Below are 27,299 nucleotides of genomic sequence, written 5' to 3'. Positions count from 1 at the left end.
GTTACAGCTTCGGGATCCTAACTTTCACCTGTGTGCATAATCCAATCGGTGTAACTCGTTCTCAGACAAGAGACAGCCACCACAATCACATTCAGCCCATTCATTGAAATTGAACTGTGTGTGCTATTGGTGCCACCCAGAGACAGCAGCTATACATGAGTCTGTATTCATAGTGCTGCACGCTGTGCACATGCATGTATGTGTGCACCCATCTTACCTCTCAGTGATTCTGCGGTGTGTGTATATACACAGTATACACACTCAGTGAAGCATGTAGGCACTGTGTGTGACAACACCCGTCAGCATGCATTTACCGTGTGTGTCTGAGCAGACAACAGAACAGACCGGTGTGTATCGTACCTCTCAGCGATGCTGCGGTGTGCCCGGGACACAGAGGTCTCGATGTCGATGGGGTGGTAGCGAAGCCCCCTGAGCTCCAACGTCTCATCCAACTGGCCCACCACAAACAGGGCGTCATGCCGATCTAAGAAGGGGGGTGGAAAAGATGGTTCTGGTTGGAAAGCGCTATAATCCTTTCGTCTGCATAACTGAATGATCAATCAACTGACTAATCACGCCTTGCATGACTAAGTCGAACTTCTCAGATTGGTTTAGTGTAGCAACCGACGCCCAGGGTGAGAATCGCCACAATCCCAAGAAGGATATCTAACTTGGCAGAGTCCATAACATGCTCAATGCTAGGATGGTTACATTAGAAGGGTCCTTAACCTCCGGTGGACCCCAGTAGCTCGGTCCTCTTGACAAAGCCCAGGTATCCCGTCCTGGCCCACAGGGTGTGGGGCTCCCCGAAGCTCAGCCGTGTGTTGAAGTGGTCCGCCTGCAAGCTCTCCTCTCCATAGATGGTGTAGTAGCCACTGGAACTGTGGGGACTCTGAACCCAGATCTAAACAGAGAGAGGGAGAGGGAAATATGCAAAGGAGGTAGAAAAAAGAAAGCAAAGTGAAAGGCAAGGAAATGGGGGATGGGATTTGAATGGATAGTGGATTCGTTTAAAAAAAAGGACAAGAAACTGGGTGGAATCCTCTGTGCAATACTCAATGCAATAACTCTGTGCGATAACACCATTTTCAGCCATTCCTCAACGCTGCCATGCCTTCAACTCTAGTGTCCGTCTGCCAACTCACCTCTCCAAGATGGGAATCCCCCAGCGGTCCCCTGGTCTCCGGGTTCACGATGATCACCCTCACCCCTGGAAGAATCTGGAGACAAGAGGTTTCGGTTAGGGTTAACAGACAACCCCACAGTTTCATCAATCTCAACAATGTTTTTGAACAAGTCCACTGGTTCTTCAGTACAGCAGCTCGATGACTGAACATGATGACAGGACAGCATGTGTAACCTGACCACTTAGCTACCCTGATCAACAGTGATACAGCCACATACTGTCAGAAACCCCGGGGATACTTACAGTGCCTGACTCCATGAGGGAAAGACTCTGGGGGGCACCTCGCTCCACCAACCTCACCCTGGAAGAGACACGGACAAGACAGACAGGGAATGAGACTAACAATGTCTCCGACACAAAGTGAAATACAACACTAGTAAATTGCATTCTACTATGGTCTCTGGCTCTGCAGTGTAGGCCACATGTTTTTCCTGTCAACGTGACCTGACCAGTTAAAACATCTGAGCTCTCGTAAATGTCAGCTATGCCTCGTCTTACCTGTCATGGCGGAGGGACTTCATGTCTACATAGACGGTGGAGGGGTCTGGTCCAGCAGTTCCCTAGCACAGAAACAGAGAGGATTTTAAGCTGCATGTTTACATGAGGTTAACCCCTGTAACTAGACCTAATGACGCAGTAAATTAGTAGGTGTGGGGTTATATATTTAGTCTAATGAGTGGTTGTGTGAGACAGGGGTGAAGTTCAAAGAAAGAGAGAGGGAGGGAGAGAAAGAGAGAAAATGAAGGAAAGAAGGTACATGGAGATAGAGAGCACTAGAGAGAGAGAGGGTTAGACATCAAAAGCTGGGGAGAGCCAGAGAGAGAGAGAGAGAGTGGGGCCCACCTGTAGGCAGATGGCTAGGTTGACCCTGGATCCGAAGGCTGTGCTGACCGCGCGGGGGGAGAGACCCAGGTCTTTAAACAGCTTGGAGAAGGACTGGGTCAGTGCCAGCCGGGGACGCTCCTCTGCTATCACCACACAGCTCCTCACACACGACAGGTTCACACCCCGCGCCTGGAAATATAAACACATACAGGTCAAATCACATTGTATTTGTCACATACACATGGTTATGTATTGGTCACATTGCAATACGAAAATACACACATTCAGCCACTGATGCATGCGGGGGTTAAGAAGTATCCTTTCATGACCCAAACTGTAATATTCTGGCTCAGGTCGTTTTATTTTTCATATTGTCCTTTCCAGCACGGTTTCAACAACTATGGTGGATTTGTAACCAGGGCCCCATCAGTACAGCTCAACTTGGCTTGGCTCAGCTCAGTAGTGTGGAAAAGGGTAAGTGTGTGTGTCCCTCACCTTGAGTGCGTCAGTCTGCGTTCCCAGGCCCTTGGTGCAGAGCTCCATGACAGAGTAGGAACAGAAGGTGTCTCTGATCTTGTACTGGCTCAGGGTGCTCAGCCACAGAGGCAAGGACACCTCCAACTCCATAGGAGGGATCAGGATGGACTGGTGACCTGAGTAGACACTAGACACACCAACGGTAGAGTATTTAATTAGAATATATACTGAAATTGATCATCTTGCTATTACAATGCCCACCCTTACATACACACAGACACTCACTGGGATGGAAGCAGCCTGTCTTTAAAATACTTGGATCGTTTGATTGAGCTTGTCTGAAGTGCTGAATGGGCGGGGTTTGCACTATTCCATTGGTTACATTGAGCTAGCCAGACAAGCTCAATCAAGCACAGATCAAGTATTTTAAAGAAAACCAATACTATTTGAACTATATTTCATTTAAATACCAAAAAATTGACAGCTGTGCCATACAGGATGCAAATAGCTGGGAAGAGATTTCCAATTCCATGGCACAACGACGCCAGATTCAAAACAAACAAAATAGTTTTCTATTTAAATGATCATACCAAATTCTTGCAACCGATAGAATGTTATATACATATATATGGGGGATACAACCATCCCAGCTCTGCAGATTTTGCTGCGAAGAGACAGAATCATTAGATCACTTGTTTTGGTACCGTCCATATGTAGCTTGTTTTTGGTCGCAGGTTCAGGAACAGCTGAAGAATTACAACATTTACCTGGAGCTAACTATGCAAATAGCACTACTGGGTGATTTGAAAAGTCATAGTCAATCGATCAATAATAATAATAATAAACACCATGGGACCACGCAGCCGTCATACCGCACAGGAAGGAGACGCGTTCTGTCTCCTAGAGATGAACGTACTTTGGTGCGAAAAGTGCAAATCAATCCCAGAACAGCAGCAAAGGACCTTGTGAAGATGCTGGAGGAAACAGGTACAAAAGTATCTATATCCACAGTAAAACGAGTCCTATATCGACATAACCTGAAAGGCTGCTCAGCAAGGAAGAAGCCACTGCTCCAAAACCGCCATAATAAAGCCAGACTACGGTTTGCAACTGCACATGGGGACAAAGATTGTACTTTTTGGAGAAATATCCTCTGGTCTGATGAAACACAAATAGAACTGTTTGGCCATAATGACCATCATTATGTTTGGAGGAAAAAGGGGGAGGCTTGCAAGCCGAAGAACACCATCCCAACCGTGAAGCACGGGGGTGGCAGCCTCATGTTGTCGAGGTGCTTTGCTGCAGGAGGGACTGGCGCACTTCACAAAATAGATGGCATCATTAGGCAGGAAAATTATGTGGATATATTGAAGCAACATCTCAAGACATCAGTCAGGAAGTTAAAGCTTGGTCGCAAATGGGTCTTCCAAATGGACAATGACCCCAAGCATACTTCCAAAGTTGTGGCAAAATGGCTTAAGGACAACAAAGTCAAGGTATTGGAGTGGCCATCACATAGCCCGGACCTCAATCCTATAGAAAGTTTGTGGGCAGAACTGAAAAAGTGTGTGCGAGTAAGGAGGCCTACAAACCTGACGCAGTTACACCAGCTTTGTCAGGAGGAATGGGCAAAAATTCACTAAATGTATTGTGGGAAGCTTGTGTAAGGCTACCGAAATGTTTGACCCAAGTTAAACAATTTAAAGGCAATTCTACCAAATACTAATTGAGTGTATGCAAACTTCTGACCCACTGGGAATGTGATGAAAGAAATAAAAGCTGAAATAAATCACTCTCTACTATTATTCTGACATTTCAGATTCTTAAAATAAAGTGGTGATCCTAACTGACCTAAGACAGGGAATTTTTACTAGGATTAAATGTCAGGAATTGTGAAAAACTGAGTTTAAAAGCATTTGGCTAAGGTGTATGTAAACTTCCGACTTCAACTGTATATATACATACACACTATTTGAAGCCAGGTCTTACCTGGAGAGGCACCACTGTACAAAGCCCAGGCCGCAGTAGGGATCCAGACAGATGGCTATTTGGCGTGAGGAGTAGAGCTCACACTGTAGCTTGATGGAGCGACACAGAGTACTGACCGCCGAGTGGGACATCTGACACACGCATACACACCACAGACAGAGAGACAGAGAAAGAAAAGAGAGAGATGCATTTCAATATATAATCTGCAAAACAGTTACTATGGTCTGTTCCGAGTGGATACAGTATTTAAGTGCACATAGACATTTTGTGTATTCATGTTACTGCAGAGCCCTTACCTTGACCCCGGTCAGCATGCCTGTGGTGGACACACTGAAGTCCAGGTAGGCCAGCATCTCTGCTGTGGGGGGCTTGTAAAGCTGGGGGGGCCGCCTCCTGGGGAGGTCGTCTAGAAAGGGAGTGGGTGATTGAACTTAGGAAAAGATATGACCGTCTCAAAAGGTACGACTCTCACAATTAAAAGCTGTTGAATTCCATTTCACTTCACTTCTCTCCTTGCGGTGAGCTTTGAATAGGTCACCACCAAATATTTCAGATCAGTACCTGTGTCAATGATAGTGGGCCAGGTCTTGACGTTGACGCTGGCAGCAGCCTCTCTGGACCGGAGGATCCTCATAAGGGGCTGGGTGGTTAGGATACAGGCTGCTTTACTCACCTTTAACACAGACAGAGACAGGGACGTTAAGAGTAGATGGGGGCTCATTTTTCAAGAACATTTCAGCGCTTGCCAAAGTTTTCATTGTACAACTATATGCATGTCTACATTTTATGTTGATCATTGAGGCCAAGCATCTTTTATAAAGCTGTTAGTTGACTCACGTCGATGATCATGCGGACGGTGGGCAGGGTAGCAGTCAGGTTCTGGGGGTGAGGGGGGCGCACTGTTACAGGGATCACCCCCGCGTACAGACAGCCATAGAAGGCAGCTATCAGATCAATGCCTGGGGAGAGGGAGGGAGGGAGAGAGAGATGGGGGGGCTTTTAACAATAGCATATAACTGACTATTCTGAGGACTAACTTTAATTGAGGTGAGGAAGGCCAGTCGCAGCAGTCAGGTGTGGTGTGTGTGTGTGTGTGTGTGTGTGTGTGTGTGTGTGTGTGTGTGTGTGTGTGTGTGTGTGTGTGTGTGTGTGTGTGTGTGTGTGTGTGTGTGTGTGTGTGTGTGTGTGTGTGTGTAGCTCCTCACCAGGGGGGTATAGCAGCACTACGTTGTCTCCAGTGTTGAGGCCTCTCTCCATCAGGGCTGAGGTTATCTTCTCTGCTCTCTTATGCAGCTGACTACACGTGGCCGTGCACACCGCTACCCCCTGCAGGATGGAGGTGGGGAAACAGATACCATATACACAACAGAACAGCTGCAGCTCAAATTCCCAGGAAAGTCTAGCAATTGTGACTGACCGGGGTTCGAACCCTGATCTCCTACATGGTACCCGACTATCAGCCCACTGAGCTGAAGGCACCGCAAATCTTCCAGATGCTGTCACTCATCAAGCCAGCATGGTTCCAAACTACCTCCCTAACACGACCATGTTAATGCTTATAAGCTCATAAAGAAAACATGTGAACATGAATGTGTGTGTCGTACCTTAGCGTTGAGCAGCACATAGAGGACGTGGTCAGGGTCGGTCTGGGCTCTCCACTGTAAGGCTTCAGACAGAAACTGGTGCTGAGAGAGAGAGAGAGCACGGGAGAGGAGAGAAAGAAGAGAGAGAAAGCCGAGAGAGGGGGTGAGCTGTGAGAGCAGTCAGGATCATTCAATACTGATATTACGATTTCAGTTCAGGACTTTTCAGGGCCGATCACACAACCAAAGACCAGGGTACAAGAACAGGACGGTAAGGGTCACTGTAACTGGGGAGGGAGAGCAGTTACAGTAGCAGGCTAGCAGCCACAGTAAAAACACACACTGATATAGTGAGTTCTCTGTTGCTCCCTGGACGGTACCATGCTGCGCTTGATTCCCTCCTCAACCACAGCCAGGGTGTACACACAAATGACTATCACTGCAAAGCAGCACATCTGACAGAGGCAACATGAGCAGAAGCGACACCCAGCTCAGCTAGCGATAGACTTACCATCAAGGTGGGCCAAGAACAGAGCTACCAGCGCCACCGACAGTAGAGACAGAACACAACACAACCTTAGGACAGGAAATCAGCAATAGTCACCCCTCCCTGACTCCATACCAGATATAAGGATCCTGCGTGGCCAAGCTCTTTCGTACAATAATAAGGTTTAGTCAATGCTGATATAATCAGTTGTGATGTGGTTTCTTCCAGGCGTCAGTCTGTTTAGGAGAGAAGACAGACAGTAGGTGCCAGCCTCACCAGGTACGTTAAGGTCTTACCTTCCTGACCAGGCCCTCTTCCTCCAGCACGCCCAGCTCTCTGCCTGCAGCCTGGGCCATCCTCTTCCCCGCTACCAGGTTACCAACCATGATAGAGGCCGGGCCCACACCAACTATACAAGATAGGAGGATGGGAGAGTCAGAGATACACAAAGACTGAGACATTAGGCCTGACAATCGTTATCACCCTGTTCTGTATACAAACACACAAGAGTTCAAGATGCGAGATACAATCCCGAATCGCGCCAGTTCAGGGAACTGAACTTCCCCCAACATTCAGGACAGCCCATCGTCTTTACCTGGTTGTTTCTGTCGTGGTTTGGGCAGGTTGGTGACACAGGTGTGTGGACAGAGGAGGATGTTACATGGGTGCAGATTCCCCTCTAGGAAGTTCTGTTTGGTCTCAGAGATGTGGATCCCTCCCAGCGGGGTCTTGGGTAACGTGTTGGCCGGGACCAGGGCCAGACAGTACAAACCCACCTGATGAATACTGTCTATGGCCTGCCGAGGAAAACACAGCATAATGGTTATGTTTAGCGAGGTGTACTAACTAACAGTGTGCATATCGATAGAAGATAGTATACGTCCATCTAACTGTAACTGAAAGACAGATGCTATTCTAGATGAATGCATAGATGACATGGAGGTGATGTGACAGGGTACCTGTAGTACTCTGCTCATCCACTGGAAGCTGTCCTCTTCACTGGCGTCAGGCCTCTGCTCTGCTACGATCACTATCCTCTCGTCATAGAACACGGTCACTGAGAACACAGCAATCCTACACCAGGGGAGAGAGAGATTAGAGAGAGGGAGGGTCAGTCGGCAATAACACACAACCCTGTGAACTACCATAACACACACACACACACACACACACAACACCAAAAGCAACGTACTCTGACAACACAACACACAGTTCATCAGGGAACACCGCCACAGAGAACACAGTGATCCTGGCCCCGGTGCCGAGAGGAAGGACAGCGCGACCCCACACAGCACGGCACACTTTCATACCACGCCCTCACGCTGCCCTCACACGTCACTTAAGGTCAGCACAACACGGAGACTACATTTGAAACGGATCCAAAACGTTTTCTCCAGTGTCGTGCCTACTAAACAGGACCCAGAGGCTTCTGTATATCTCCTCAGACCACAATTCTACAAAGGCACACTTGAACACAGCATGTGTACATTCACAGGAGAAACCTGAGCCCCCTGACACCCACCTCCCCCTGTAGACAGTTTTAACAGGCTCCACGGCCAGGGCGGTGGCCACCAGGTCATCAGCATTGTGTCGTCTACCACTGACCGTCAGGAGCCCCTCGTTCTTTCCCACTACAAAGACCAGACTGCCCTGTGGAGAGAGGGAGAAGATCTTCACCTACTGCACATCAACAGACTAAAGAAGCCAATTCTAGATAGTTTTTTTTCTATTCCACCAGATCAGTAGAGAGCCTGGTCCCAGATCTGTTTGTGCTCTTGCCAACTCCATAGGTGTCAAAGCCAAACTGTCTGGCCTCACTGCAAACTATAAGCGTGAACTTGTTATCATTCAGCCAGACTGTACGGCAGGACAATTCCATAAGGAGTTGGCAAGAGAAAGGACTGGCACCCAGGCTAGCTCAGTATGGCAAGTCCTACAATTTGGAGGCAAGTCCAAGGGGGACTCAACGTGGTCTTACCGGCCCTACGAAGCCCAGTAGGCCAGTCCTAGTGAAGAGGATCTCTCCCAATGGAGCTCCAGCCTGGTTCACGGGAATCACCTGCACGGAAGACAGAGGGACACACGTTCAGTTATGGGGTTTACGGAAGGGGCCTGTATTAAATATATTTCATAATGACCATCGTTTCAAAAACATCACATTAACAACCCTTTTAACTGTCAACACAACTCCTCGACTCAGTTTAAAGAGTAGAGACCATAGGGAACCATGCCAGTGAAGAATAAAGGTGGGTTAGAGCTTTTAGAAGTGAAACGCTCTGACAGAGGAGTCTGTTCTTTAGGTTGATGGCTACACAGCAGTGCCAGTACACCACACTGCGGCCAGAGACGCAGAGGCTTGATGAGAGAGTTCAGTAAACAGTCCTCTCCTGACCTCGAAGGTGTTCTTGGTGACTCCAGGCAGGCCGTAGTACATGGTTCCTCCAGCCCTGGAGTTCAACACTATCTCTCCGATCTCATCTGTCTTACAGAGCTGCGGTGGGCCGTCTGGCTTCACGATACACATCAGGGCTGAACCACAAGAGGACAATGACATTAGGGCTAAAACACAAAAAGCACACACACGTAAGAAACTAACTTCCGAAGCGTCTTTGTGTCCAAGATAAGCGCGATATAAAATCAATGTATTATTGAAGCAATGACTTGAACACTGAGCCAAGTAGACTTAACACCAGGGGAGAGACGTTGACATGACAGTAAAAGCCCCACTGTTAAAGTAAGTCAGCGAGGAACAACTGTTAAAGGAATTGAACCGTAACAGTACACAAATAGCATATAAACGCGTGTACTGTAGTGTGGTGCACGGTGAAGTCAGTTCGCTAACCTCCAGGCATGACATGGCCTACGTCCTGTACAGTGAGGGCAGAGTTCTTATCCTCTGTGTTGACCCTGATGACCCCGTGACTCAGACCGCCCATGGACAGGATGGCTCTGGCTGGGAGGGCTGCACCACGGGCACCAGGCCTGGAAGGGGAGGGAGAGATGGAGAGCGAGGGAGAGTAAGGGCAAAGAAAATACGGGAGTGTGAGAGAGCTATGGAGACACGAGACATACGTTTTCTCAATTGATGTGAAGAAGATGACTTTATTGTTCATATACTACATGAGCACTGGAAATGGGTTGTGTGCATGTTTCCTTAGAGGTTGTATGTACAGTATATATATATATATATGGTGCATCAGTAGCTGTGAACTGGTGCAGTGTAGTACCTGCGGATAGCCACAGTGAGGGCTTCAGGAGAGGAGGCACAGGGGCAGATGACCTCCGGCTTTAACCCGTGAGACTGGAACACGTTGAGGAAGGCGTCGCACGACGACACGGACCCTGAAAGACATCACAAATACTGTGAGTGTGTGTCAATATTCACAGACAATGCCAACGTTTCTATACTTCCAATGTACTTTAAGGTTAGATACAGTGCCTTGCAAAAGTATTCATCCCCCTTGGTGTTTTTCCTATTTTCTTGCATTACAACCTGTAATCCAATTGAGAATCTGTGGTATGACTTAAAGTTCCACCAGCGGAACCCATCTAACTTGAAGGTGCTGGAGCAGTTTTGCCTTGAAGAATGGGCAAAAATCCCCGTGGCTAGATGTGCCAAGCTTATGGAGACATACCCCAAGAGACTTGCAGCTGTAATTGCTGCAAAAGGTGTCTCTACAAAGTATTGACTTTGGGGGGGTGAATAGTTATGCATGCTCAAGTACTGTTTTTTTGCGTTGTTTGTTTCACAATAAAAAAATATTTTGCATCTTCAAAGTGGTAGGCATGTTGTGTAAATGAAATGATACAAACCCCCAATAAATCCATTTTAATTCTAGGTTGTAAGGCAACAAAATTGGAAAAATGCCAAGGGGGTGAATACTTTCCCAAGCCACTGTATGATTGTTGACCGGCGAATGCACTGTAGCTTACAAATACTAAATCACAGTGTACCTTTGTAAGGACAAATAATAGTCTTGGGAATAGATAAATAAAGCAAGCATGCTTCATGGCTGCCATGTATATGCGACTCACAGGAAAGGTTAAGGAGAGGTTGGTGTCTCTCTGGTCCCTATGTGTGTGTGTGTATGTGTGTCCAAAGCGTCCATGTGTCTGTAGTCCGCGCACGTGTGTGTGACTCACAGGGGTTGGCTCCATCGGCTACTATGAGCATGCGTATGGAGGACAGGTTGGTGTCTCTCTGGTCCCTGTGAGCCATCATAGCCCAGTGGAGGTCACGACACTTCACCAAGGCGACACGTGCTGCAGGGAGGGAGGAACAGTAAGGACAGCTCAGCCTCTCACACATAGTAGTTAATGACACAAGCGCTAATGCCAATTCCACACATTTCGGTTGTGTTCATTAAGTCACAAAATGGAAGAAACGTTCCAAAACAGAGTGAAACCGAGAGGTAATATCTGAATTTGCTCAATAAGAAAATAAATGCTTGTTTTCATTTCCCAGCAGACAACATCTTAAAACATTTTGCTACAATGTCTCCTAATGAACCCGACCCGAATTACCTTAATCCATAGTATGAAGTTTAGGATGCTAGTCTCTATGCAGTTTACAATACAAATGCTAACTGTAGCCTTACCTTTGTGTATGTGGACCCTCTGCACCCAGGACATGGGACAGGCCTTCATGACAGCGTAGGGTACAGTGATGGTGTGGATCCTGTTCATCACACTGGTTAACACCCCGTGCCACAATCCCATGTCCTTCTTACAATCTAGCACGTTGACCAACGTTTCTCCTGAGAGAGGACACACACACTCAATTGAAATACTTGATTTCAGTCCACAAATCACATTACAGTCACGGAGGATTCCAACAGTTACAGATACACGGACACTTAAGGATAGCGAAAGGAGCTTCTCCATATAGCTAGGCTGCCACAGGGCACTTGATAATAGCTTTATATCACATGATAAGTCTGTAGGCTACAATAAAAGTAAACTAATTATGGACAGGGAAACACCGTGTTCCAGGAACAGTCTTGCTGCCTGCCTCTGTGGATTCCCCTCACAGGATCTAATGTTCTCTGAGACACAGAGGCTAAAGTTCCCTTTGTCTAACAGATGATGTGAGTAGAGAAGAGAGAGACAGACAGAAAGAGACAGAGAGAGTACAGGAGAAGAGGCCTCAGGCCTGATCAATTATTTAACCTGAGCGTGAGTATTCGTGGTGAAGACATCACCCTAACCTCCTCCAAAGGTTCCTGTTCCTTTAGCTTCTTCATGTTTCTCCTTTCATAATTAACAAACTAGTTTTGGATCATCTCCGTGTATCTAGGTTACTAAGAGGGCTTGAGTAGATATATTGTCACTAAAACAATATGTGTCGGTGTGTGTTTTTCATGTACTGACCTTCACAGTAGTTGCAGGCCTGTGTCAGGGCCTGGCAGTGTGTCAACAAGGCTATCTTAGACACGGCTACTCCCATCACTGTCCCCTCTTTACTGGCCTTGTACTGGAAGAGCAGAACACACACACAATCAGTCATAGAGTTAAATTAATTCACAAAATAAATCTGCGATGCACAACATAAACAGAAAGACAAACGAGCAAAATGATTATTATTTTAGTATTTTTTTTTTTTTTAAATCTGTCAAATACACCCATAAATGGTCTGTATACTTCCCACAAGGACGCTGGTCTCACCTCGATGTAAGCTGTGTCTGTGTTGGCGGTGGGGATGTGGGGCTGCCAGTCTTTAGAGGGCTTGGTCAGGTACTTGGTGTCTGTCACAACCCACTTCATACGTGGCCAACCTGGGAGGCAGAACAACATCCTCATCAGTGGACACACGACAATACTAGAAGTCAGGTTGACGACTGGACAAAGATCCACTGTGGATCAAAACCTTGTAGCTTTGAAAAAGGTGGTATTAGGACCATTTGTGAAGGCCTCGTTTCGTTCATATGGTACAATGGATGTACAGATGTACATCTACCCACAGATAAACAGTATAATGAGAAACGGGCTCCTCCTAATGTGCCTAGCTAATGAGTCCCAGAGAGAGAGAGATTGAGTGGGGTGACAACTGCAGTGGAGCATTTTGTGGTGTGTGCTGACCTTTGAACTGCATGATCTCTCCCTGGGGTGTCTTGGGCAGTCCTTTGAGACAGATCTCGCTAGTCAGGGCCAGGCCTACCCCACAGCTGCCCAATAGGAAGCCAATCTGAAGACTGCCTGCGTCCTGGGATGTGAAACACAAAAATAACCATTACAAATTGACAGAAAATCTATACTGCCACTATCGGTCTGTAATGAGTCAGGTGACCACTTGGATCTAGCTATGTTGTTTGTGTTGCTATAGCTGGTAAGAAATGGCCCATGTCTACTGCATAGTGACTGAAAGCTGGATTTATGCTACTCTGATTTGATTTGGTTATTTGTCAGGAACCAAATATTCCATGAGATTGAGCTACATAGCTAACTAATGATGTTACTAAAAAACACTCAACATCCTTGTCCCTTACCTGTCTAGACAGTGGCACCTCTATGGGTACAGGGATGACCTCTGCTAGGAGACAGCCATAGAAGGCCACCCAGAACATAGCAGGGTCACTGTTGGGGTACACCAGCGCCACCTAGGGGACATAGACACGCAGAACAGTTTCAGAAAGAGCACCGCACGTCACAACGGGAACATCTTACATTGTGCGTTGTGTCGTCTGTGCATGTGCAATGCATCTAGAAGACACGTTTCACGTTTTTGAATGAAGATCAATCAATCAAAGTGGTCAAGTGGGAAGAAGAGGAATATCCCGTCTGATTGGCTGTGTGTTCTGACCACGTACCCTATCACCAGGTCTCAGCACAGGCTCGTTCTTGGTGCCCAGTTTGTTCAACAGAGTGTAGGCCAGCTTCAGACTGCGGCTCCACAGTTTACCTGAGGGAGCGAGAGAGAGATACACCGTGGTCACAAGAGCAATTTCTTAAAGGAGACTAAAACGACTTGAGCTCTCCATAGATTGACTGAGAGGAGTGTGATCTTTGGTGTCGATGAACTACGGTAGCACGAGTCATAAACTAAAGAGGTCAGATCTGAGACACGCGCAATCCTCCTCCCACCTCGGCAGCAGCGTCCTTCAGGTCTGTGGGTTTCATGTTGCACTTGTAATGACTGGGAAGCCCCCTACCATGTTGCGTGTAGAACACCCACGTTTCAGGAAATCGTTTGCGAGCTATTGATTGTTTGAAGGCCCGAATGTCTGGCGAATATCGAAACTCAAGCCAACTTGACCATGTTTTTTTCCACCAAGCTTTTCACTTTGGATGTTTTTATCTGCTCTAATGCGCACCTGTCTGGTAAGGTTGAACGCCTCCTCTCCTACTCAGCCTCCCGAAAAAAGCTTCTCCCAAGCAGGTGTGACACCTACTCCCGTTGCCTGCTGCACTGCTGTTTGGATCCCACCCATCGATCTGTTCCCCGTCTGCCCTGGTCTGTCTCCCCGTCTGGTACAGGTACCCCCGGCACCCCCCCCCCCCTGAGCGTTCGCTGGCCTCCAGCACAAACGCACATACACACACACACCGCAGACTTTGGACTGATCTGAATTTTATGTAGGCTAATTAACTTGTGAAGCTTATTATATGAACTTACTCAAACGCTTTAATTAACTAGTATAGGCCTACTATTTATTTATTTTATCTCAGACTTTTATAGCCTACTGGACTCATAGAGCTACTCTCTCAAGTTAATTTGTTGGGGTGAGTGACTCTTTGAACTTACAATGGCTAGCCCCAAGTAATTTTTATTATTTTCATGTGCTTTACGCTACTTGCCCTATGACTCCTGCGTGCTTTGTTGACTACGAACTTGCTTATTTACCCGACCGTGGGACAGTGGCCTATCTCTGAACTTTTTAACCTGTCTCTCCTCTCTGGGGAGGTTCCCATTGCTTGGAAGGCAGATCAAGCTGATCCTAACTGTTATAGGCCAATTTCTATCTTGCCCTGTTTATCAAAAGTATTTGAGGAAAAACGTGTCAATAATCAACTAACTGGCTTTCTTGATGTCTATAGTATTCTCTCGGTATGCAATCTGGTTTCCACTCAGGTTATGGATGTGCCACTGCAACCTTAAAGGTCCTAAATGATGTCACCATTGCGCTTGATTCTAAGCAATGTTTGTATTTTTATTGACTTGGTCAAAGCTTTTAATATGGTAGACCATTCAATTCTTGTGGATCGGAAAAGGAGTATTGGTGTCTCTGAGGGGTCTTTGGCCTGGTTTGCTAACTACCTCTCTCAAAGAGTGCAGTGCCTGTCTGTCACCAAGGGAGTACCACAAGGCTCGATCCTAGGCCCCACGCTCTTCTCAATTTACATCAACAACATAGCTCAGGCAGTAGCAAGCTTTATATGCAGATGATACAGTCTAACACTCAGCTGGTCCCTCCCGAGATGTTGTGTTTAACGCTCTACAACAATGTTTTCTTAGTGTCCAACAAGCTTTAAGGACCGTTTTATCTCCATCTCTAGATTCAAAGACTCAATCATGGACAAGCCAGCAGCATACCACCCTGCATACCACTGCTGGCTTGCTTCTGAAGCTAAGCAGGGTTGGTTCTGGTCAGGCCCTGGATGGGAGACCAGATGCTGCTGGAAGTGGTGTTGGAGGGCCAGTAGGAGGCACTCTTTCATCTGGTCTAAACAAAGATCCCAATGCCCCAGGGCAGTGATTGGGGACACTGCTCTGTGTAGGGTGCCGTCTTTCGGATGGGACGTTAAACGGGTGTCCTGACTCTCTGAGGTCATTAAAGATCCCATGGCACTTATCGTAAGAGTAGGGGTGTTAACCCCGGTGTCCTGGCTAAATTCCCAATCTGGCCCTCAACCATCACGGTCACCTAATAATCCCCAGTTTACAATTGGCTCATTCATCCCCCTCCTCTCCCCTGTAACTATTCCCCAGGTCGTTGCTGCAAATGAGAACGTGTTCTCAGTCAACTTACCTGGTAAAATAACGGATAAATAAAATAAAATAAATAAATAAACTCTTACTGACACTTGTGTCTGCTTTGCGTGATGTATTGTTATCTTTACCTTTTTGCCCTTTGCGCTGTTGTCTGTGCCCAACAATGTTTGTGCTGCTGCCATGTTGTGTTGCTACCATGTTGTGTTGCTACCATGTTGCTGTCATGTTGTGTTGCTACCGTGTTGCTGCCAGGCTGTGTTGTCATCTTAGGCCTTTCTTTTTGTAGTGTGGTGGTGACTCTCTCGTTGTGATGTGCTATATCTACATGTTTTATTTGAATCCACGCAGCAGGCCTTTTTCCTATTGGTAGGCCGTCATTGTAAATACGAATGTTTTCTTAACTGACTTGCCTAGTTAAATAAAAGGCAAAATACAAAATTGTGGGTTAGCTGGAAATTACTCCCGATATAGCAGGGAATAGGGAGCCGAGTGCCATTTAAGACGGTGAGACCAACCGTATGTCAGAGTGTAGAGGGGTTTCCCGGTAACGTCCAGGGCGGTGAGAGCAGGGCTCTTGGCCTGTGTGGCTCCCCAGCGTGCCAGGGCTGCCTGAAGGGCCGGGGGCCAGTTACTGACCACCCCCAGGGGCTCCCCCTTCACTGGGATGATCTGACGGCCCTCTGGCCTGGGGGTGTTGGGGTCCGGTTGGGGCACTACGGAGAGGGGAGGAGACAGGGGTGAGGGTGAAGAGAATAATAAAGTGGGGTATAGTGAGTTAAATGTCTACTGTCTATATGTTTCTTTCAAGGAAGGGAGGAAGGAAGAATGCATTGTATTCAATGGGATGTAAGTATTGGAATGTACAGTGCCTTCAGAAAATATTCATACCCCTTGACTTTTTGTTGTTGTTGTGTTACAGCTTGAATTCAAAATGGATTACATTTAAAAAAATCCTCACCCATTTACACACAATAACACATGACAAAGTGAAAACATGTTCTTACAAATTGTTACAAATGTATTTAAAATGAAATACAGAAAACAGCTCATTTACATAAATATTCACACACGGGTCAATACCTGTTAAGAGCGTTCCGCACCTGGACTGTACAACCTTTGCCCCTTATTCTTTTCAAAATTCTTCAAGCTCTGTAAAATTGGTTGTTGATCATTGCTAAACATACATTTTCAGGTCTTGCCATAGAATTTCAAGCAATTTAAGTCAAAACTAACTAGGCCACTCAGGAACATTCACTGTCTTCTTGTTAAGCAACTCCAGTGTAGATTTGAAAAGGTGAGTTAATCTCCCACTGTCTGGTGGAAAGCAGACTGATCCAGGTTTTCCTGTGCTCAGGATTTTGCCTATGCTTAGCTTCATTCCATTTGTATCTTGAAAAACTCCCCAGTCCTTAACAATTACAAGCATACCCATTACATGATGCAGCCACCATTTGCTTGAAAATATAGAGAGTGGTACTCAGTAATGTATTGTATTTGCCCAAAACATAACACTTTGTATTTAGGAAAAAAAGTGAATGGCTTTGACAATTTTTTTACAGTATTACTTTAGTGCCTTAGTGTACACGGTTCCTTCTTGTCAATTAAGTTAGTATTGTGGAGTTACTACAATTTTGTTGATCCATCCTCAGTTTTCTCCAATCACAGCCATTAAACTCTGTAACTGTTTTAAAGTCACCATTGGCCTCATGGTGAAATCCCTGAGCGGTTTCCTTTCTCTCCGGCAACTGAGTTAGGAAGGACGCCTGTATCTTTGTAGTGACGGGGTGTCTTGATACACCCTCCAAAGGGTAATGAATAACTCTACCTTGCTCAAAGGGATATTTAATGTCTGCTTTTTTTATTTACCAATAGGTGCCCTTCTTTGCGAAGCATTAGAAAATCTCCCTGGTCTTTGTGGTTGAATCTGTGTTCGAAATTCACTGCTGGACTAAGGGACCTTACAGATAATTGTATGTGTGGGTTACAGAGATGAGGTAGTCATTCAAAGATCTTGTTAAACACTATTATTTCACAGAGAGTGAGTCCATGCAACTTAGTATGTGACTTGTTAAGCAACTGAACTCCTGAACTTATACTAAGGCTTACATAACAAAGGCGTATACATACTTATAAATACTTATTGACTCAAGACACTTCAGCTTTTCATTTTTTATTAATTTGTAAAACATAATTCCACTTTGACATTATGAGGTATTGTGTGTAGGACATTGACACAAAATCTCTTAATCCATTTTAAATTCAGGTTGTAACACAACAAAATTGTCTTGCTGCTTTTTGTTCTATGTTGCTCTGTCTGTATGCTATGTCTTGCTTGTTCTATGTTGCTCTGTCTGTATGCTATGTCTTGCTTGTCCTATGTTGCTCTGCGTGTGCTCACTGCTCAATGATTGTCTATAGTGTAATTGTTTTTAATAACCTGCCCGGGGACTGCGGTTGAAAATTAGCCGGCTGGCTAAAACCGGCACTTTTACTGAAACGTTGATTACTGTGCACTGTCCCTGTAAAAATAAAATAAACTCAAACTCAAATGTGGAAAAGTCAAGCGGTGTGAATACTTTCTGAAGGTACTGTAAGTATCAGAATGGAAGTATTGTATTTTATGGAACCTAAGTCTTGGAGCAGGTCCTCTGTGGTTCTTACCCTCTACGATCTCCTCGGAGTCATCCAGGAAGAACTCACTGAGCGCTTGTCTCTTGGGCCGCTTCAGAGTGTTCAGCAGCTGCTGGATCTTAGTGGAAACACGGCTGTTCACTGGTACACCTGGAGAGCACAAAGGTAGAGGCAGACAATCACAGACACGACCATAGACACAAACACACACTCTCTAATAGTCACAATCACGCACAAAAACACACATACTCCTCATACACTCAGACATTAAATAGGCAAGCACGCACAAACGGACACAAATGCTCACAAACGGACACACACAACAGGTAGATGCAACTTTATTCTGGGTCAAAAACAGAAGGATATTTCTATCTGTGTAGATGGAGAGAGGACAAACAGACGACAGAAGAGGTGAAAAAGCAAGCTGATTGGAATTGATCCATCCATCGCCCCCTCCCCGGCCCCGTCCCATTTTGATTCATATTACCTTTTCGCTTTCCTTTTTTTAATGAAAGACACGACACGTACAGCCGAAAAAGGGATCACCCCAAAAAAGAACAAAATATAGTATGTTAGCAGCATTCCCAACACAATGCCTAGAATGGGGATGAGAGTGAGTGAGATTCATTCAAAGTTATTATGTCTTGTCAGTGTGTCATTATGTCTGAATAAAAATAGATTATTAAAAAAGAGGGAGGTTGACATGAGCATGAGCACCCAAATCATCCGAATGGATTCACATAGGTACTGTCCCAAATGGCACCCTATTCCCTATATACATGTAGTGCACTACTTTGGCCAGGAGGCTCTGGTTAAAAGTAGTACACTATGTAGGAAATATGGTATCATTTGGGATGCATCCATAGCCATTTCATTTCAAACACGGTAGGTTAAACATACTGAATTGCCAGCCACATTCATGACTACTGCAAACGCAGTACAACAGTGCTAACTGCAAAGGTCAGTTAGCCAAACCATCACCAGATTAAGGACGTTACAGATTAGAGATTATGGTTAAAACAGTGAGTGATTGCAGTGTGTGGTGGTTTTCTGCGGTGTGTTACCAGTCTGCTGCCATGTGTGTGTGAGATCGTACATTCTGCAGTGTGGTTGTTGTTCTACAGTGTGTTATACAGTGTGGTTGTTGTTCTACAGTGGGTTATACAGTGTGTGGTTTATACAGTGTGTGGTTGTTGTTCTACAGTGGGTTCTACAGTGTGGTTGTTGTTCTACAGTGTGTTATACAGTGTGGTTGTTGTTCTACAGTGTGTTATACAGTGTGTGGCTGTTGTTCTACAGTGTGTTATACAGTGTGTGGTTGTTGTTCTACAGTGTGTTATACAGTGTGTGGTTGTTGCTCTACAGTGTGTTATACAGTGTGTGGCTGTTGTTCTACAGTGTGTTATACAGTGTGTGATTGTTGTTCTACAGTGTGTTATACAGTGTGTGGTTGTTGTTCTACAGTGTGTGGTTGTTGTTCTACAGTGTGTGGTTGTTGTTCTACAGTGTGTTATACAGTGTGTGGTTGTTGTTCTACAGTGTGTTATACAGTGTGTGGTTGTTGTTCTACAGTGTGTTCTACAGTGTGGTTGTTGTTCTACAGTGTGTTATACAGTGTGTGGTTGTTGTTCTACAGTGTGTTATACAGTGTGGTTGTTGTTCTACAGTGTGTTATACAGTGTGTGGCTGTTGTTCTACAGTGTGTTATACAGTGTGGCTGTTGTTCTACAGTGTGTTATACAGTGTGTGGCTGTTGTTCTACAGTGTGTTATACAGTGTGTGGCTGTTGTTCTACAGTGTGTTATACAGTGTGTGGTTGTTGTTCTACAGTGTGTTCTACAGTGTGTGGTTGTTGCTCTACAGTGTGTTCTACAGTGTGTGGTTGTTGTTCTACAGTGTGTTATACAGTGTGTGGTTGTTGTTCTACAGTGTGTTACACAGTGTGTGGCTGTTGTATTACAGTGTGTTCTACAGTGTGTGGCTGTTGTATTACAGTGTGTTCTACAGTGTGTGGCTGTTGTATTACAGTGTGTTCTACAGTGTGTGGTTGTTGCTCTACAGTGTGTTCTACAGTGTGTGGTTGTTGCTCTACAGTGTGTTCTACAGTGTGTGGTTGTTGTTCTGCAGTGTGTTACACAGTGTGTGGCTGTTGTATTACAGTGTGTTCTGCAGTGTGTGGTTGTTGCTCCACAGTGTGTGGTTGTTGCTCTACAGTGCGTTCTATAGTGTGTGGTTGTTGCTCTACAGTGCGTTCTATAGTATGTGGTTGTTGTATTACAGTGTGTTACACAGTGTGTGGCTGTTGTATTACAGTGTGTTATACAGTGTGTGGTTGTTGCTCTACAGTGCGTTCTATAGTGTGTGGCTGTTGTATTACAGTGTGTTATACAGTGTGTGGTTGTTGTATTACAGTATGTTATACAGTGTGTGGTTGTTGTTCTGCAGTGTGTGGTTGTTGCTCTACAGTGTGTGGTTGTTGCTCTACAGTGCGTTCTATAGTGTGTGGCTGTTGTATTACAGTGTGTTACACAGTGTGTGGCTGTTGTATTACAGTGTGTTACACAGTGTGTGGCTGTTGTATTACAGTGTGTTACACAGTGTGTGGTTGTTGTATTACAGTGTGTTATACAGTGTGTGGTTGTTGTTCTACAGTGTGTTATACAGTGTGTGGTTGTTGTTCTACAGTGTGTTCTACAGTGTGTGGTTGTTGTATTACAGTGTGTAATACAGTGTGTGGTTGTTGTTCTACAGTGTGTTCTACAGTGTGTGGTTGTTGTTCTACAGTGTGTGGTTGTTGTTCTGCAGTGTGTGGTTGTTGCTCTACAGTGTGTTCTACAGTGTGTTGTTGTTGCTCTACAGTGTGTGGTCTGCAGTGTGTGGTTGTGTCTCTACAGTGTGTTCTACAGTGTGTGGTTGTTGCTCTACAGTGTGTGGTTGTTGTTCTGCAGTGTGTGGTTGTTGCTCTACAGTGTGTTCTACAGTGTGTTGTTGTTGCTCTACAGTGTGTGGTCTGCAGTGTGTGGTTGTGTCTCTACAGTGTGTTCTACAGTGTGTGGTTGTTGCTCTACAGTGTGTGGTTGTTGCTCTACAGTGTGTGTTCTAAAGTGTATGGTTGTTGCTCTGTGTGTTATGCAGTGTGTGGTTGTTGCTCTACAGTGTGTTCTGCATTGTGTGGTTGTTGCTTTACAGTGTGTGGTTATTGCTCTACAGTGTGTTTTACAGTGTGTGGTTGTTGTTCTACAGTGTGTGGTTGTTGCTCTACAGTGTGTGTTCTAAAGTGTATGGTTGTTGCTCTGTGTGTTCTGCAGTGTGTGGTTGTTGCTCTACAGTGTGTTCTGCATTGTGGGGTTGTTGTTCTACAGTGTGTGGTTGTTGTTATACAGTGTGTTTTACAGTGTGTGGTTGTTGCTATACAGTGTGTTCTACAGTGTGCGGTTGTTGTTCTGCAGTGTGCGGTTGTTGTTCTACAGTGTGTGGTTGTTGCTCTACAGTGTGTGGTTGTTGCTCTACAGTGTGTTCTATAGTGTGTGGTTGTTGTTCTGCAGTGTGTGGTTGTTGTTCTATAGTGTGTGGTTGTTGCTCTACAGTGTGTGGTTGTTGTTCTACAGTGTGTTCTGCAGTGTGTGGTTGTTGTTCTACAGTGTGGGGTTGTTGCTCTACAGTGTGTGGTTGTTGCTATACAGTGTGTGGTTGTTGCTCTACAGTGTGTGGTTGTTGCTCTACAGTGTGTGGTTGTTGCTATACAGTGTGTGGTTGTTGTTCTACAGTGTGTGGTTATTGTTCTACAGTGTGTGGTTGTTGTTCTACAGTGTGTGGTTGTTGTTCTACAGTGTGTTCTGCAGTGTGTGGTTGTTGTTCTACAGTGTGTGGTTGTTGCTATACAGTGTGTTCTACAGTGTGTGGCTGTTGTTCTACAGTGTGTTCTACAGTGTGTGGTTGTTGTTCTACAGTGTGTTCTAGTTTTTGTACAGTGTGTTCTACAGTGTGTGGTTGTTGCTCTACAGTGTGTTCTGCAGTGTGTGGTTGTTGCTCTACAGTGTGTGTGTGCATACCGTCAGCGGTGGTATCCAGCATGCTGGTGCGGCTCTGTCCTCGGGGCAACCCCCTGGACATAGCATTGGGGGGCAGGTCCACCCTGGAGTCCACCCTTGAACCCCTCTCAGGGGTGTAGGATGTCACATCTGGGGGGACACTGTTCTCTGGAGGAGAAGGGACAAGGAGGTTTAATATTCTAAAGTAAACTTACCTAAAGCTGTGGCGGTACGGACAATGCATGTTCATTTAGAAAGTGTCTCTGAGGGTACGAAGGGCTGTTATGTGTGTGTGCGTGCCCTTGTGCGTGTGCGAGTCAGTTTTACGTAAGGAATATGGATTACGTGTGTGCAGGGTGTGTTTGTCTTACCTATGTGTGGGGTGTGTGTGATTACAGAGTGTGTGTGTGTGTGTTACCTATGCGTGTGCTTGCCAGTATGTCGGCCAGTGCTGAGGTGGGCTGCGGCTGCGGTTGCGTCTGAGTCTTATTTTCCCCGTGGGACAGGGTGGAGGAGGCGGAGGAGGAGGTGGAGGAGCTCTGCACTGAGCGGTTGATCCAGTAGTCTGGGCTCTGGAGACTCTGGACCAGCGCTGCACTCAGAGTCGCCTGGCGACGCAGAGAACCTTCGTCCTCAGACGCTGACGATGTGTCTGACAGGGAGACAGAACGAGATGTATTTAGTAGATGACGCGTGGTGAGCTTTGTAGCACAAAATGGCTGCCTTGGCAGCACCCCAGGTGGGTTATATACAGTGTTTGTGGACACCCAATACGCCTGCTCTTATTGGGGCAAAAGCAGTGATAACCTAACCAACCATCCCTGGTCCTGATGATGAGCTACAGGGTATGCAGGATTTTGTCCCAACCCACACCTGAATCAACTCATCAAAGGTTGTCTAGTTACTGAACATCTAGACTTTGAATATGCTGAATCAGGTGTGTTAGTGCTGGGCTGGAACTAAAGCCTGCACCCTGTATTTTATCTCTCCGGGACCAGGGTTAGTTATTGACCACTACAGTGTACTACTCAAACATGGCAGGGTTGGGGTCAATTCCATTTCAATTCATAAAGTAAACCAAATTCCAATTCATAAATCTCCTCATTGAAAAGCATTGAAGAGAATTGGAATTCCAGTGTACTTCCTGAATTGTGTGGAATTGAAATGGAATTGACCTCAACCCTCAAACATAGAACATAGTTTGATCTCTATGGTAGTGACCTGGAGGGGTGCAGTTGTCTACGGGGGACTGGACGAAGGCTGAGCGGCGCTTGGTGGGCATGGGCAGTGCCATTTTCTCCTCCTTGTGTTTGGCCAACGCTGCCTGTACCGCCTCCGTGTGGATATCTGACAGAGAGGGTGGGAAAGAATGAAAACAAAAAAAACAGGGATGAGGAATGGAAAAAGTAGGTCAGTCACTGCACCAACTGTGGTCCACTAGACTCCTCTGTCACAATCAGAACCAACCACTATCCCTAAGCAAGGCAGCAGCTCCCACACATCCCACTTCTACTGTGGTGCCATGCATGTTAGAGGTTTGTGTCATTTTTATGAAATTGCACTTAGTCTACTTCCCATGTAAATATCCTTTGCTATGTTGCTGCTTTTAAATCTGTCATTTCCTCTGAATGTACTGTGTTTGCTGCTAAATGAATGGCCTCATTGAGGACATTAACGTTTTCGGAATCTGAATCTGTGACGTATGAATGTGTGTCTGTACCTGATCTGTAGCGGTCATCCCTTGCCCCCCCGCTGCGGTTTCTGCGGCCCCCGGAGGAAGAAGAGGGGCCAGAGGCCTCAGGACTGGCAGGGCTACGGTCCGAGCTGGCAGGGCTGGGCTCACCACTGGTAGGGCCGGAGGACGACTGCTGTTGGACGTCTGGGAGAGGCAGATCCACACCTGGACAGAGAGGAACGAGGAGATACTTAGCACCTAGCTCTAATACACACACACATACTAGGGCTGGGCGATATGGCCAAAAATCATATAATTTATTTTTCAAACTTATGGGCGATTCACAAAATACACTATATATACAAAAAAGTATCTGGACACCCCTTCAAATTAGTGGATTCACCTATTTCAGCCACACACGTTGCTGACGGGTGTATAAAATCAAGCTCACAGCCATACAATCTCCATAGACAAACATTGGCAGTAGAATGGCCTTACTGAAGAGCTCAGTGACTTTCAACGTGGCACCGTCATAGGATGCCACCTTTCCAACAAGTCAAGTTCGTCAAATTTCTGTCCTGCTAGAGCTGTCCCGGTCAACTGTAAGTTCTGCTATTGTGAAGTGGAAACGTCTACGAGCAACAACGGCTCAGCCACAAAGTGGTAGGCAACACAAGTTCACAGAACAGGACCGCCAAGTTCTGAAGTGTGTAGTGCGTAAAAATGCTCTGTCCTCGGTTGCAGCACTCACTACCGAGTTCCAAACTGCCTCTGGAAGCAACATCAGCACAAGAACTGATCATCGGGAGCTTCATGAAATGGGTTTCCATGGCCGAGCAGTGGCACACAAGCTTAAGATCACCATGCCCAATATCAAGCGTTGTCTGGAGTGGTGTAAAGCTCGCCGCCATTGGACTCAGGTTCTCTAAAGTGATGAATCACGCTTCACCATCTGGCAGTCTAACGGACTAATCTGGGTTTGGCGGATGCCAGGAGAACGCTATTTGCCCCAATGCATAGTGCCAACTGTAAAGTTTGGTGGAGGAATAATGGTCTAGGGCTGTTTTTCATGGTTCGGGCTAGGCCCCTTAGTTCAAGTGAAGAGAAATCTTAACACGACAGCATACAATGACATTCTAGACGATTCTGTGCTTCCAACTATGTGGCAACAGTTTGGGTAAGGCCCCTTCCTGTTTCAGCAGGACAATGGCCCCGTGCACAATGCGAGGTTCATAAAGAAATAGTTTGTCGAGATCGGTGTGGAAGAACTTGACTGGCTTGCACAGAGCCCTGACCTTAACTCCATCAAACACCTTTGGGATGAATTGGAACGCCGACTGCGAGCCAGGCCTAATCGCCCAACATCAGTGCCCAACCCTCACTAATGCTCTTGTGGCTGAATGGAAGCAAGTCCCCACAGTAATGTTCCAACATCTAATGGAAAGCCTTCCCAGAAGAGTGGAGGCTGTTATAGCAGCAGGTGTCCACATACTTTTGGTCATCAAATCAAGCTTTATTTATACAGCACATTTCAGACATGGAATGGAACTCAATGTGCTTAAAAAAAAAAAAAGTAAATAAAAGCTGAAACATTTACTATACAATAAACATAAGATAAAAAACAAAAAGAATGACAAACTGAACTACTAAAAACCACCCTAAAGAAAATAAAAAAGTTTTAAGATCTCCTTTTAAAAATGTCCAGTTTCAGCCCCCTCAGGCAGGCTATTCCAGAGGCTGGGGGCATAATAACTAAAGGCTGCCTCTCCATGCCTCTTGGTCCTAGGCTTTGGGATAGTTAAAAGGCTAGTGCCAGAGGACCTGAGGGACCAACTGGGTGCTTAACTTAAAAGCATGTCTGACATGCATTGAGGTGCACAGTCGTGGATTGATTTTTTTTAAACAATATAAAAATGAAATTCAAAAAAAATATAAAAAAAACTCACAGGCAGCCAGTACAGAGACCTTAAAACCGGTGTAATGTGTGCTCTCCGTGTGGTCCTGGTCAGTACCCATGCTGCAGCATTCTGTATGCTTTACAGTTGAACAATGGCTTTCTTGGGTAGAACAGACAGGAGGAGAGCATTACAGTATTCAAGCCTGCTTGTAATAAAAGCATGGATTAGTCTATCTGTATCAGTCGGTGAGAGAAACGGCCTCAGCTTGGCAATGTTCCTCGGTGTTAAAAAACATTTTTGGTTACCTTCCTAATGTGCGATTCAAAGTTCAAAGTTCAGAATCTAAAATAATACCTAGCTTTTTTACCTGGTGTTTTATCTCTATTGCCCGTGAATTAAAATGTGCGGCTAGATTCTCTCTCTGTGCTTTGACTCCAACAATAAGTACGTCGGCATTGTCTTGATTTAGCTGGAGGAAGCTGTGAGCCGTCCAAGTATTTAAATCACTAACACAGTTGAATCATTTATCCGTGGAGCTAAAATCCTCTGGTGACACAGATATTGTGTATCGTCTGCGTAGCAGTGAAAATCAATGCTGTGTTTTATGATAACGCTGCTAAGGGGTAACATATATAAACTGAACAGTACCGGACCCAAAACCGAACCTTGTGGAACGCCACATGTGATATGTATTTTCTCTGAGTTATGTTCACAAACAATAGTACGCACGTATTAACACCATGGGACCACGCAGCCGTCCTACCGCTCAGGAAGGAGACACGTTCTGTCTCCTAGAGATGAACATACTTTGGTGCGATCAATCCCAGAACAACAGCAAAGGACCTTGTGAAGATGCTGGAGGAAACAGGTACAAAAGTATCTATATCCACAGTAAAACGAGTCTTATATCGACATAACCTGAAAGGCCGCTCAGCAAGGAAGAAGCCACTGCTCCAAAACCGTCATAAAAAAGCCAGACTACGGTTTGCAACTGCACATGGGGACAAAGATCGTACTTTTTGGAGAAATGTCCTCTGATCTGATGAAACAAAAATAGAACTGTTTGGCCATAATGAACATCGTTATGTTTGGAGGAAAAGGGGGGAGGCTTGCAAGCCGAAGAACACCATCCCAATCGTGAAGCACGGGGGTGGCAGCATCATGTTGTGGGGGTGCTTTGCTGCAGGAGGGACTGGTGCACTTCACAAAATAGATGGCATCATTAGGCAGGAAAATGATGTGGATATATTGAATCAACATCTCAAGACATCAGTCAGTAAGTTAAAGTTTGGTCGCAAATGGGTCTTCCAACTGAACAATGACCCCAAGCATAATTTGTAAGTCGAGGCAAAATGGCCTCGACACAATCCTCCGACACAATCCTGTGTCGGAGCTCTATGGACATTTCCTTCGACCTCATGGCTTGGTTTTTGCTCTGACATACACTATCAACTGTGGGACCTTATGTAGACAATTGTGTGCCTTTCCAAATCATGTCCAATCAATTGAATTGACCACAGGTGGACTCCAATCAAGTTGCTGACACATCTCAAGGATGATCAATGGAAACAGGATGCAACTGAGCTCA

General features: G+C 45.7%; 1 protein-coding gene across 2 annotated transcripts in view; it reads right to left on the bottom strand.

The window, feature by feature from the left end:
* Positions 1-27,299, bottom strand: part of LOC139542146 (disco-interacting protein 2 homolog B-A-like) — a 72,760-nt gene that overhangs the window by 6,629 nt on the left and 38,832 nt on the right. Inside the window, exons 3-37 of one of the 2 annotated variants that reach the window (XM_071347234.1) lie at positions 23,859-24,038; positions 23,360-23,485; positions 22,557-22,790; positions 22,160-22,306; positions 18,595-18,606; positions 18,138-18,257; positions 15,992-16,189; positions 13,354-13,445; positions 13,033-13,143; positions 12,626-12,749; positions 12,212-12,321; positions 11,918-12,020; positions 11,146-11,304; positions 10,691-10,810; positions 9,775-9,889; positions 9,390-9,529; positions 8,940-9,076; positions 8,526-8,606; positions 8,070-8,197; positions 7,507-7,621; positions 7,143-7,344; positions 6,844-6,956; positions 6,082-6,162; positions 5,683-5,803; positions 5,315-5,436; positions 5,039-5,150; positions 4,774-4,883; positions 4,478-4,608; positions 2,507-2,675; positions 2,030-2,200; positions 1,685-1,746; positions 1,430-1,487; positions 1,146-1,220; positions 730-904; positions 361-484 (exon numbers count right to left, since the gene is read on the bottom strand). In XM_071347234.1, the coding sequence (XP_071203335.1) occupies positions 361-484; positions 730-904; positions 1,146-1,220; positions 1,430-1,487; positions 1,685-1,746; positions 2,030-2,200; positions 2,507-2,675; positions 4,478-4,608; positions 4,774-4,883; positions 5,039-5,150; positions 5,315-5,436; positions 5,683-5,803; positions 6,082-6,162; positions 6,844-6,956; positions 7,143-7,344; positions 7,507-7,621; positions 8,070-8,197; positions 8,526-8,606; positions 8,940-9,076; positions 9,390-9,529; positions 9,775-9,889; positions 10,691-10,810; positions 11,146-11,304; positions 11,918-12,020; positions 12,212-12,321; positions 12,626-12,749; positions 13,033-13,143; positions 13,354-13,445; positions 15,992-16,189; positions 18,138-18,257; positions 18,595-18,606; positions 22,160-22,306; positions 22,557-22,790; positions 23,360-23,485; positions 23,859-24,038 (4,378 nt within the window). The remainder of the gene's footprint in view (positions 1-360; positions 485-729; positions 905-1,145; positions 1,221-1,429; positions 1,488-1,684; positions 1,747-2,029; positions 2,201-2,506; positions 2,676-4,477; positions 4,609-4,773; positions 4,884-5,038; positions 5,151-5,314; positions 5,437-5,682; positions 5,804-6,081; positions 6,163-6,843; positions 6,957-7,142; positions 7,345-7,506; positions 7,622-8,069; positions 8,198-8,525; positions 8,607-8,939; positions 9,077-9,389; positions 9,530-9,774; positions 9,890-10,690; positions 10,811-11,145; positions 11,305-11,917; positions 12,021-12,211; positions 12,322-12,625; positions 12,750-13,032; positions 13,144-13,353; positions 13,446-15,991; positions 16,190-18,137; positions 18,258-18,594; positions 18,607-22,159; positions 22,307-22,556; positions 22,791-23,359; positions 23,486-23,858; positions 24,039-27,299) is intronic. The other variant, XM_071347235.1, reaches the window with a different exon arrangement.

This window comes from Salvelinus alpinus, chromosome 17, assembly GCF_045679555.1.
Source record: "Salvelinus alpinus chromosome 17, SLU_Salpinus.1, whole genome shotgun sequence".
Classification (NCBI taxonomy): Eukaryota; Metazoa; Chordata; class Actinopteri; order Salmoniformes; family Salmonidae; genus Salvelinus; species Salvelinus alpinus.
The sequence above is the reverse complement of the archived record's forward strand: the minus strand, read 5'-3'. Positions and strand labels throughout refer to the sequence as shown.